Here is a 12,518-nt window from a genome sequence, read left to right as displayed (position 1 = left end):
TCCGGGTCTTCGAGACTCGACGCGTCGCTGCGGAGGAGGACCGGCGAGCGCATAGGAAGGAGAGGGCCCTGCAACCGCCCGGCCCCCCAACCCACTTCTGTCAATCCTGCGGGCGGGGTTTTCGGGGAAGACTGGGCCTCCACAGTCATCGGAGACACAAGCACAAGGAGCCGTCGCCCTGTCCTGGGGGCCGCATTCCTCGATAACGAGGGCCTTCACCGACCGTATAATTTATAATTATTTAATATAAATTATAATTTATTTATAATATAATTATTATAAGTATAATTATTTATAATAATTATTATTATTATATTGGCACCTAGCTGACGAGTTATAAGCATTTTGTACTTCATAAACTTGCAAATGTTTTTATTTTGTACCCAATAACCTAAACAACTCAATTCATTTTGTGCCTTGTATTGAATTATTTCAATTGTTTTTATCACCATCATCCTCATTGTTATTTTTGTTATTATACTATTATTATTGTCGAGAATAATCATTTGCGTAATCATTTGGAAATTAACTGAACAATTTGTTGCATTGTGTATATCTAAATAAATTTGATAGCCTGATGTATTGAATACCGAATAAATGGAACCAGTGACACAATTGTTGTATTAAGCACCAAATAAAGGTAAGTTGAGGTCGAACGTTAAGCACTCAACAAGGATTGAGTGATTGTAGTGCGAAAAGTGTGCTTTCCTTTAGTTTTGACAGTATGCTCAGGACAGAGGGCCAGTGACGACCAGTCAATGTAGGACAATTTTGCCCCTGAAAACTTTATTGACATTTTCTTTTTAAAAACACTCACTCACCAATCCACTTTTAAAAGAAGATGAAGAACACAAAATGAAATGAGAAAGGTTGTCCCCGCGCACAAAGTGGGTGGGCCCCCGCATCCTAGTCGATTACTTGAATCGACCTGTGGGCCGCCGTGGTGATGTCGTTGATAAAGGATGACTTGTTCAACCCTTGCTGTGGGACAAAAATGAAAAAGACAAAATCAGTGCAACCGCCACAGAAAGCCTCCTCTATAACCTGCGCCGCCGCATTCCTGGGAACTTAATCCTGAGAGCTGTTTCTCACGAATACCAGTGAGAGGCGTGAAAGCAGGGAGACAAACTCACCCTCTTCAGGAGGTTTTGGATATCCTTGTCAGACCACAGCTGGTAGAGGAACACAGATGCTGACTTGCTAGTTTTGGGGAAATATCTGTGAAAACCAGTCGGGATCAAGAACATATATCAAAGGTCAGCTCAAAAATAAGGATTTCCCCCTCGTTTCCGATCAAATTCAGCAAAGGCCCAATTTTCAGATGTTTCAGAATCAGGGGTCACCAACTCTGGTTGTCGAAGGCCCCTATCCTGCATGCTTTTGATGTGGACCTCCTCAAACACACCAAATTCAAATGATCAGCTCATTAATAAGCTCTGTAGAACCCAATAACAATCCATATAATTTGAATGTATTTCAATACGTACATGTAGATTTTTGCTATTCGCTAATCGACCGGGTCCCGACACCAAACATGAAACAGTATGTGCAGTAAAAGTCACCACGTTTCAACGTACCCCGTTTTCACCCCTGCAACGTTCACATTTCAAAGTTCCCATTTCACGAAATTCATTTACCATTTGCTGATTTTGCTTACCACGAACACCTTTTTAATGCAAACTTCATTATAACGACCAAATTTTTTCCCCACAAGATACGACGAACCGTGGGAAGCTAATTGCCGCGGCGGCCTTGCTTAAGAACAAGATGTATCATGCCGGATTCCCCTCTGTTGCTTAGCAACACCACTGATCAACTTGGTACGTTGTTGTCCTGTCGTAACTCACGGAGGCACGGCGCGGTCCTGAGCACATGGTCTGAAATCAAGTCTGGTAAACGGAAGCGAATCTTGCCGTCTGCGAAGGCTGAAATTGTCTCTCACTTTCGAAAGGGAGTTGCCCAGAAGTCGGCGGCACAGGCAGTTGCCTATGGCGGGTAACATTTGCTGACTCAATATTTTCAGAGAGGAAGTGAGAATGCTACAGTTGTTTGTTTCATCCATCCATCCATTTTCCTGTCCGCTTTATCCTCACAAGGGTTGCGGGGGTACTGGAGCCTATCCCAGTTGTCTTTGGGCAGTCGGCGGGGGATACCATGAACCGGTTGATCGCAAATCACAGGGCACAAAGTGACTAACAACCATCTACGCTCACGCTCACACTCACACCAAGGGACGATTTAGAGGGTTCCATTAACTTGCCATGCATGTCTTTTGGAATGTGGGAGGAAACCGGAGTACCCGCAGAAAACCCACGCAGGTCTGGAGAGAACATGCAAACTCAACACATAGAGGCCGGAGCCGGTATCGACGCATTAACCACTGGACCACCACACCACGTCCGTTTGTTTCATGTCATATAAAATCATGTTTTTCTTCATACTGTATCCACGTATTTGTAATTGACATGTTTATACTGTAATACGTGTTCATGTTTTTACATCTATAAATGTTCATACAGTATTATACTTCGTGGTTGGCGGCCATTTTATTGGAAACAGGTAGGACGTCCTACGGTTATAGCGTACAGATTTGTGATGTCCCTCGAGGCACGTTGCAAAGAGGTTGGACTGTATTTGTTATTTGTGGGGTCTGTCACATTTGAATAAGAATCGTTCAAGATGCTAACAATTGACATGTGGCATTACTGGCCTGTTCTGGCTGAGCTCCTTCAATGAGTTGATCAAGCCGCCATTCAGCAGGCGCTTGCTGGTCTCGGGCTCCTTGGCCACCAGGAAGTTGGCCGTCTGACACGCCATGGCCAGGGTGTCGTCAGACTCGTTGCCCTCCTTGGCCCCCGCACTCAGGATGCCCAGTAGCTCAGGCAACACCTTGCGAGCTGCAACAACAAAATGTCTGACGTCAACACAGCTCGGAAAAACCTTTATTAAACCATAACTCACTCATTAATAGCCACATATAAGTTTATAAAACCTGAGTAACTTTTCACTGACCTTGGAGGAACAAATTATAAATGCTCGATATGTATGCATTTGTAAAGCAGTTTTGTTTGTTCTAATTAATTGACTCTTTAGCTAAAACGTACCTACTAATCACCCCCTTTGTCCATTTAGTACCTAATCAATTGACTAATAAGCTAATTTTTGGACCAAATGAACCAAGTAGTTTGTGTATTTTGAAGCAAATAAACTCACTACATTTCTCAACTCAACTGTATTTATTGAGTACTTTAAAACAACCACCGCTGCATACAAAGTGCTGTACATGGAGCAAAATAATTCACACAGCAAGCGACAAAAAACAATAAATTAATAAAGACAGTAGAAAGCACAAAAACAGTCAAACTAAAGTTCAAGTCAAGTCTGCCATTTGTACTGATGTTTGATTAATGTTGTACATCCTGAAGCAATCCACTCCATTTTGAGTCAAATGAATTGACTAATTTGTTCCATTTTGTCCCAAAGAAACAATTTTCTGCGTTTTGAACCTAATAAATCAACAAAAGTGCTATGTTTTGTTTCGAATAAATTAACACATTTGCAGCAGAAATCAGATTATTTGCTGCATTTTGTACCTGACATCTATGCTATACACTGTACCGCATAAAATATATTAGCTTTTTTTATATTTGTAATAGAATATTAGGCTTTTTGGCATTTGGGTGTCGTCTTTTTTTTTTTTTTAGATAGTAAATCCTAAGAAATTGTGATAAATTTGCATTGATGTGATTTCTCACCCAAGATGCCTTGCAGGTTGGGATTCTTGCTGAAGTTCCGAATCAACGCCACAGCGTTCCTCTGCAGGGTGACTTTGTTTGACTTCAAAAGTGGCGTGATTACCTGCAGGCCGTCCAGCTTTTGCACCACCGTCTGGCTCATGACGTTGGAAACCTGAACACAAGGCAGGGAAAGCAAGAAGACCCATCTTCAATTATTTTTTAAAATCAATATATTAGTACTAAATATTAGTACTTTGTAGTTACTATACTTTTATTACTGTTTGACTTTGTTCCTTGTGCAATGAATTGCAAGTCCTTTGCAAACACGTTGTAGTTTGTAATTCGGAATTGATGGTTTTTATTTATTTATTTTCCGTTTCGATAGCTTATTTGTTTTAAATGCATGACGGTTTTGTCACTCAAGTTTATATTTTGAAAAACACGTTTAAAAACATTATTTAGTTTGATTATTATTGTCATTCATCCACCCATTTTGCAATCTGCTGATCCTCACGTGGGTTGCGGGTGTGCTGGAGCCTATCCCAGCCGTCTTGAGGCGGGATACACCCTGAACTGGTTTTCATCCAAGCAGCCAGTCTCACACTCACACCCAGGGACAATTTAGAGCGTTCCTTTAAACTGCCGTGCATGTTTTTGGAATGTGGGAGAAAAGCGGAGTACCCAGAGAAACCCCACGCAGGCACGGCAACATGCAAACTCCACACCGGAAGGCCAGAGCCAGAATTGAACCCTGCACTTCTACAGGGCGAGGTGGACGTGCTAACCAGGGCAGTCGACTGATTATTATTATCATTGCTGTATTATTATTATTGTCAATACGCATTATCAAATAATGTGTATTGCCATAAACACATTTAAAAGTACATTGTTCCTGTTTAAATTTCCATGTACCAGTAATCAGAACTGAACCAGTTCAAATGTGAAAAGTACCTTTGCCGACCTATGATAAAGGGTCACTTTAAAAAACATGGTGTCGCGCAAGGGAAAACGACAAACGGCAATGTCGCGAGAGAACACCGTACATCTTCAATACGACTGGTCTGGTGCTTACGATGCCGTCTTGTGCTGTGAGGTTCTGCAAAGCTCCGCAGCAAGCCTCCTGGGTTTCCTCCCGATGACTTGAGTCCAATAAGGACAAGTAGTTCTGCAGGGTTTTGGAGTGGATGAGCCAGCCGGCCCCACTCGGGTTGGGGTCCTCCACCACTGGGAAATCAAAGTAGCGCTGAAGGCAGAAGGGGGAAGCTCACCATTGGATAGGATTAGATAGTTGATAGAAATATGCCACCTTACCTTGTTGTCAGAGCCTTTGCTTTGGGAATTGAAGCAGCTGATCGGCCCGGTGTCACCCTGACTCTCCACTGGGCCAACGGGCTTGGCAAGTGCTGTAATGCGGTTGAACAAAGCCGGGGCCTCGGATTCCAACTCAAAGGTGAGGTTGTGCAGAATGCACGCGCAGTTCTCCGCACACTGTTTGGAAACATACATTTTAATTGGGGCAAACACATATCGACAATTAACAGTTATCGGGGTTTCAAAAGAGACTTTTTTGCTCCCGAACTGCTGGGAAAAAGATTAGGGTTATACAGTCGTCCATTTTAACCTGTTCAATAGTTACTGTCAGAAATCTTGATGCGTGTGTGGTCAAAGCCAATTTCGGTGGTCACTCTTCACTAACAAAGGGTGGGGTGAGGGTTGGGAATCACAATATGTCGTTACCTTATCATCTGTCCTGCCAGCATCCACGCAGTCTTCAAGGTAAGCGACCAAGGAATCCACCAAACCTCGACATTTCCTCATGGTCTGCCGGTTGCTCTGGTTTCCACTGCTGAGGTTTCTGTCACAACCAAAACACACATATACACATTGGAATACATAAATACATACATATATATATATATATATATATATATATATATATATATATATATATATATATATATATATATATATATATATATATATATATATATATATATATATATATATATATATATATATATATATAAATATATATATATGTACAGTATATTAGAAGATGTATATAAAATGTGAAAAAACAAATCATATTTCTTGCACTTGATGTAACTTTGCTGTTGAGCAGTTTTATGCCATCCTTGAATCGTAATTTTTATGGATGAGAGCCCTTATCATGGGAGATGGGAGGAATCACAATTATTATTCAAACCCTTTGTTTTCTACATGCAATGAGAAATGCATTACAAAAATGAAATACAATAGGCTATTGTGATGAGCCCAGTGTGCATTGGCTAAATAAAAAAAGACAATTGAATGTATTTTGTCCGTATTTTAAAAAATTTTCTCATAAATCTGGTTCATCAGCACTATTGCGAGGCCACATTGATGAAAATTTGGGGCCCGTTCCATCATTTAAATTGCCTATCCTGGTGCAAGGAGCATGGTGTTGATGCTTTATGATCCTCTCCATTTTAAATGCTTTGCTTTTGGCATCTATAAGCAATTCAAAAAAACTCTTTCAAAGGACATTGATTATTTGTGGCTTTTTCGCTATTTGCGGCAGAGTTCGGTTCCTGTCCCGCAAATAGCATAGGTTCATTCCATTTGTTTGATGATGTTTCCATACTTAAACATAGTGTAGTCTATGAAGTGCTGCCTCCATGAGTAAAAATACTGCTCTTGTCTCATAAGATGTTTGTGTATTCCTCACACAATGGGCTGTGCTTCAGCAGTATATGGGGGTGTATACCTAGAGTCACTCAGTTGTGTGAGACATGACCACACTCTCAGCAAACACGGTGTGAAAATGGTTCTACAACTCTTAATCTTTGCGCTGCGAGTAGTTGGCGACCAATTCAGGGTGTCCCCTGCCTCTCACCAAAAGAGAGCTGGGATAGCCCGCATCCGCGCGGCCCTAGTTAGGTCAAGTGGTTTGGCATATGATTGAATTCTTAATCTTTGGGCTATTTTATTGTCAACATTTGTCTGTAACAAAATAGATGATTTTGCCAAATTGTTTTACGGTGTTAATCTGTGGAATAATCTCGAAACGGACCTAAAAATGAGTAAATCGCTTGCTGAGTTCAAAAACAAATTCAAAAAAATAGTACAAACAACCTACATCAATCAGAGTTAAAATGATAAATTCTAAACATTAAATATAATGATAAATCAAAACTAAGTTGATAAATAGAGAAAGGTATTGAAATATCCATTATGAATACAAGAGAAAATTGACACAAGAGTGCCAGGGTGAGGATGTATATAATCCCGATACAAACCAAAAGTTTTAAAAATATCACGGTTAAGGGTAAAGTATGAGCCTTAAAGGAGACTTCTTCTTACTTTTTCTTTTCTGATTGATATAAAAATGATTTAGTACAGGGGTGCCCATTAGGTAGATTCTGATCTACCGGTAGATCTAAGACAGGTCCCAAGTAGATCCGAGGATTGTCGAGGAGAAAAAAAACAAACAAACATTTGTGTGTCTTTGTACATGTTAGTAATATATTTTTGTCTTAATGTAGGCCAAAAATAAATAAATAAATAAATAAAATAAAGCAGGTAAATCTTAAATTTACGGTGGCGCGTGATTACGTCACCGGAAGTTGTTAGCGCTCAGGAGTTTGCAATTGCAGCTTGTGATAAGAGCTGTTGCGCTCTATTTTTTATCGTCGTTCTTCTCATTCAGAGTTTGCTTCGTGTACAATTCACCGAGGGCACGGGCAAAGAATAGGAATCTAGGAGGGTCCAGGGAAGCACTTTAAAACGGTACGTGTGAGCTACGATAGTTAACAGGCTGCAAAAGTGCGTCGCATGCCTCCGTTTCAGGCTGTTTCTCATCATGGCGTGCGCGCGTGTGTGCGTGTGCATGCGCGCGCCGGTAAGGGTAGATCCCGGGAGGTTAGTTGATTGAAAAGTAGATCTTTGATCCAAAAAGTTTGGGCACCCCTGATTTAGTAGATATAAACACATAACAGGGTAGGACTAGATAAGTTTTTTACTTCATCCTCCTCCCTTGAACATAATAACAGTGTTGAATGAAGACTGATATCTTTCTTTTTACTTTTTTATCTACCTTATTTTCTGTCAAATTATTACTGTATATGTTTTATGTTCAATAAACAAACAAACAAACCGCAGACAGCTGGTGGCGTGAAAGAAGGATTCATGATCCGGACCGCTGGCTGTGTCCCGCTTTGGGCTTGCGGTGTAAGGCAGGATGATGCGTTCCATCAGAACAGCCAGCGTGCTTTTTAGCAAGTCCGTCTTCAGGCTGTTGGCTGATGACAAATTCCACAGAAGACCTGTAGGGACACAAAATGAATGTCGTTTCCTAAAACATTCAGAAGCGAATCTGGAAAATATTCAATATTCAACACACGATTTGTTCTTATAGCCTACTTTCCGAGTGCACCGTATCAATGTTCAGTCATCGGTATGTAAAAGCAGCATCACCCAGAATTTCTGCCTTATGACTGATTGACAGCTGGATTAAGGAGCAGGATAAACTGCATGATCTACCTGTGAGCTGCTTCTGGGTCTCAAGGGAGTTGGTTTCACGAAGCAGGGCCACAGCAGATGCAATGCCACCGCATCGTTGGATCTCCGCCTTGTTGTCGTTGTTCTTGAAGGCGAGGTTGCGTAGGGCGGCCGAGGCCGTCTGCCTCAAGGTCGGGTTGGAGCTGTGCAGAAGTGCCACCAAGGGAGCAATCCCTTTGCGCTTCATCACCTGTTTGTAATATTCAAGTATTCCATCCTCAATCACGCATACGTCCATTGTTCATAGCTCTCATTAGCTCAAACTCACCCTCGATATATGAGGTGAAATGAGACAGAAAATGATAAATCTGACACAAAATGGATAGGGCAATACATTGGGGCATCGGATTATTCAGTCACACAGCTAAGATCCTTCTTCTTTTCCTCCTGTGTTAGGCAAAACACTTAACACCTGTAGTAACAATGTGGACTTTGAAGCTATCGCGCTAATCTCTTAGCCAGTGAGATAAGTCACCTCTTCCTTGGCCTTGTCGTTCATGAAAGTGTTGTGCTGGATGTAGGAGGCTCCGCGGTGCTGGTATTCGATATCCTCGTTGCACAGGAAGTCGACGGCTTCTTTCATGGTGATGTCAGCCACCGCGCTGTTTCCGCTTGATCTGAATGGACAGAACAGACAGCCAGAGACTGTTACACCCGCGCTGCAAGAAGGAGAGATACCGACGCTCGTTCCTACCGACTGCTGTCAGGCTGATGAATAAAAAATAACAATCATAATAATAATAATAATTAACTGATGTGTAGGAAAATTGTAAATAGTACTGTGATTTATCCATTTTGTGTTCATATTGCATTTAATTAAAAGATGTTTGTTGTTTTTTTCCCTTTCTTCTTTCTTCTTTCTACATACATTCTTGCTGCTGGAGGCTGTAAATTTCCCCAGTGTGGGACGAATAAAGGATATCTTATCTTATCTTATGTTTAATAACATGGATGTTGACAAGCGTTTTGATTTGCTTTACATGAACCCTAAATCGATAAAACGTGGTTGTAGTAAAGAGGTGAAGAACATCAACGCGTCGTCCTCCCTTACCCAGAATCCACTTTGCCGGGCAGCTTGCTTTGCTTGGGCTGACTGTCCAGCAGCAGAGGCTTGGACTGTGTTTTCTTGACGTCAAGCGGACTGCTGACGAAATGCTGACTGTTACCCGTGAATTGATTCCTGCTGCGGAGCATCTCCGTTTTGTAGGTGCTGCGGTTAGAGAGGAGCCTCTGCGGGAGCTCGCGGCGCTTGGGTAAGGAGGACTGCCAGCCTCGGTCGGGCTCTTCACGGTTGGGGGCCACACAGCCCATGGGAGTGTAGCCGAATTCATAGCGACGATTGAAGGTCTTGGCGCTAGGTGTGCTGTTGAATGATTGGCGGTTGAGACTTTTCTCAAGAGGGACCTGTCGGGACAAAACACAAGTGTGTTTGCAGGACAACAAATGCATTGCATATGCATATGCACAAACCGTAACCATATGGATCATACTTCTGGACTATTACTAACTCAAAAGTAATACCTACAAAATGTTACATATGAACTCTACGATCATTCGACTAACCCTAAACCAACTAACCCTAAACCTAACCCAAAAATGTTTATGGAAAAGTGGAAAAGTTCATTTACTTTGCCAGCGCTGCATCCTAATTTTCATCTGCCTTCCAGCTGCGATATTTAAAGACGCACACACTTCATCTTAATTTTCAGAAATAATATTGAGAGTGCTAAATTCATAGATACTCCTTTTCAGAAAGCTCAAAACAAACAGTGCGGCAATTTTTGCCTGTTTGGCAGATGCAATCCTGGTTCCACCGGGTTAGTAAAACCTACTGATCCTACGAACCCGTAAGACAATGCCTTCACTAGACAATAAATCTACTGACTGTATTTTTTCCACTAACACTAAAACCCTAAACACTAGGCCTGACTAACCCTGAAGTTTAAAACATACTCACAGTTTTTAGGTAACCATTCCCAAAGAAGACATTTCCAGTAGAAACGATTGCATCATTCAAAGGGCCTGAAAGAGGAAAGGGGAAAAAAAAAGTTTGATCGGGCATGATCAAAGACTGCAGCCGCAGACTTATTACCGGTATCTCAAAGTGATCATCACTCTAATTCCAACAGACCGCGTTGTGACTGATCTGTGGTTCAAAGCTGTTGAGCAAACTAATCAGAGGAACAATGTTCCTAAAAGACTGAATTGGCGACGGAGGACACATCTAAAGTCTTGCAGAGAAGTACATACTCAAAAGTATGGGTGCGTACAGGTCAAAAGGAGTTTATAGTATTTTAATGAGGCGGCAATTAGAAAAACCTGTTTGCTTATAGTTACAATGTCTGGATTTGACAACGTAGAACTGCAACACACCGAGCGCCGTCTCATGATTACACCGTATTATTAAGGCAGGCTATAAAAATGCTCTATCACAAGCCCGCCTAATGGAAACCCTCTGGAGCTTACATAATATCTAAACAGTGCGATAGTACTGAACGTTTATGGCGGATATCACTTTTATGGGCTCCACCTTCAATACACCAATTGCTCATTGAACTATGACCAGGCGCACACAATCATTTGATTTTTCCTTCAATGAAATAATAAAATGAAAAATGAAATAAAAGTTAGACTGAGGGGGTTATAAAAATATGAACCAAAAACTAACACTACTGAACAATGAAATACGGGCAACATTTACAGAATCGGAATCAAATAAAATATACAGGAATAACATAAAAATATTCTGTGTATCTAGTGAAAAATTAGCCCACTGTAAAATCACACACACAAAAATAAATATACATAAAAAGAACAAATATTCAGCAAAAGGTGAATTGAAAACAGATGCCAATCTTGCAGGATTTGGTCTTAAACTGAGGGTAAAGTGGAAGACATTTGACAACTGCAGATTTACAGCAATTTAATACAATGGTAAAATATGAGTCAGGTATTACTAAAATGTAAAGCAAATATAGTGCTTTTAGAGTGAACACTGCACAACGGAATGAAAACAAATCAGATTTATGGAGTGATTATTGCATAAACAGTACTAACCAGATTACACCTTCTCTTATGATGGATGTTGAGTTGCAACATTGCGCTGAGCAAATTAGTATGTGCACTAATAGTTGCAGGTTATACAACAAACCGAACTTTATAAGAGCTGCTCTGTATAATCATGGCCAATTAGTAGACATTTGTGCAACGCTGAACAAATTTCTGAAACTTCTTACTGGTCGGAGACAAAGAGGTCGAGCCAGTCCTGCTGCTGCTGGAGTGCCTGGATCTGGTCCTCTGCACGCTCTGCACCTGCTCCAGTACGCGCTGCTCTCCGGAGCGGTACTGCTTGTGGGCCGAGGGCAAGGCCAGAGAGGTGTCATCCACGGGGGAGATGGACAGGGCCGATTTGAGCGGTTGGAGGCCGGCCATCGTGACGGAGGTTCCGATGCTCAAGCGACGCGGGGATCAATGAGTCAAGTCGGGCAGGTAGACAGGTGAGGGAGGGACACAGTGAGGGAGAAGCTGTGGAGCGGGGAGGGCGGCTGGCACACCTTATCCAGACCGCGCCCTTTCTGACACGTTGAGTAGGACTTTTTTTTTTAAATAATCTTTGGGTGTGTCAACACTGAATTGTGCACCTGGCATACCAGTTTCACCTGCTGGAAGACAAGAGCACAACAGTCAACACTGTTGTTCTATTTGAGCTATTGTAAGAACATTAGACCCATAATGAATGCATAGTATTTCAGTAACAATTTCAAAATAAGAGGAATCATAAAACAGATTCTCATTCTTAAATTACTTTTTTGATAACAGTACATACACATGATAGGGCTAAAAAAAGCCCCCATGCCTGAAGACAGCACAGCTCTTATTTGCCGAATACTTTAGCCCAATTTCAACCAAAATCACTGGATGAGGAATTAGAATTACTTCAAAGAACAAATACTTTCAAATATTGTCACAAATCATAAACTGTACTGTACTAAATAAAAAAAAAAAACATTGAATAGAAATACTTAAAAATACTTGGGATTTTAAGACTACAGTACAGTACCCGAAAATGACGACCAATCATGAAAGTATTTTAGCAATTTCAAAACGAATGGAATAAAAATACATAAAACATCCTCATAATATCAAACAAACATTTTGGTTGACACTAATTAATTCAATAATTTCATAACAACACCTTGAACAGTGTGTAAGTGTAGTGATTGTTCATTTAGCCCATCTTCA

At 41.2% G+C, this 12,518-nt stretch overlaps 1 protein-coding gene across 1 annotated transcript; it reads right to left on the bottom strand.

The window, feature by feature from the left end:
* Nucleotides 1–755: 755 nt before the first annotated feature.
* Nucleotides 756–12,047, bottom strand: LOC127607063 (plakophilin-1-like). Its single transcript, XM_052075123.1, has 13 exons — nt 11,513–12,047; nt 10,234–10,298; nt 9,328–9,680; nt 8,752–8,893; nt 8,259–8,466; nt 7,873–8,041; nt 5,475–5,592; nt 5,049–5,225; nt 4,810–4,980; nt 3,756–3,909; nt 2,711–2,897; nt 1,134–1,218; nt 756–981 (listed from the first exon to the last, which is right to left on the bottom strand). The coding sequence occupies exons 1-13, from the start codon at nt 11,706–11,708 to the stop codon at nt 907–909; spliced, it is 2,100 nt and encodes a 699-aa protein (XP_051931083.1). The 5' UTR covers nt 11,709–12,047; the 3' UTR covers nt 756–906.
* Nucleotides 12,048–12,518: the final 471 nt, after the last annotated feature.

Source organism: Hippocampus zosterae, chromosome 9 (assembly GCF_025434085.1).
Source record: "Hippocampus zosterae strain Florida chromosome 9, ASM2543408v3, whole genome shotgun sequence".
NCBI classification, from domain to species: domain Eukaryota; kingdom Metazoa; phylum Chordata; class Actinopteri; order Syngnathiformes; family Syngnathidae; genus Hippocampus; species Hippocampus zosterae.
Note: the sequence above shows the minus strand (reverse complement) of the source record. Positions and strands in the feature narration are given on the sequence as shown.

Bases quoted from the DNA above. Each gene is read 5' to 3' on its own strand.
- LOC127607063 (XM_052075123.1), bottom strand. From the start codon at position 11,708: ATGGCCGGCCTCCAACCGCTCAAATCGGCCCTGTCCATCTCCCCCGTG. The intron at 9,681-10,233 runs GTGAGTATGTTT...TTGTCCCGACAG, and splicing joins GGAATGGTTACCTAAAAACT to GTCCCTCTTGAGAAAAGTCT. The intron at 8,894-9,327 runs GTAAGGGAGGAC...CTGTCCATTCAG, and splicing joins CCCGGCAAAGTGGATTCTGG to ATCAAGCGGAAACAGCGCGG.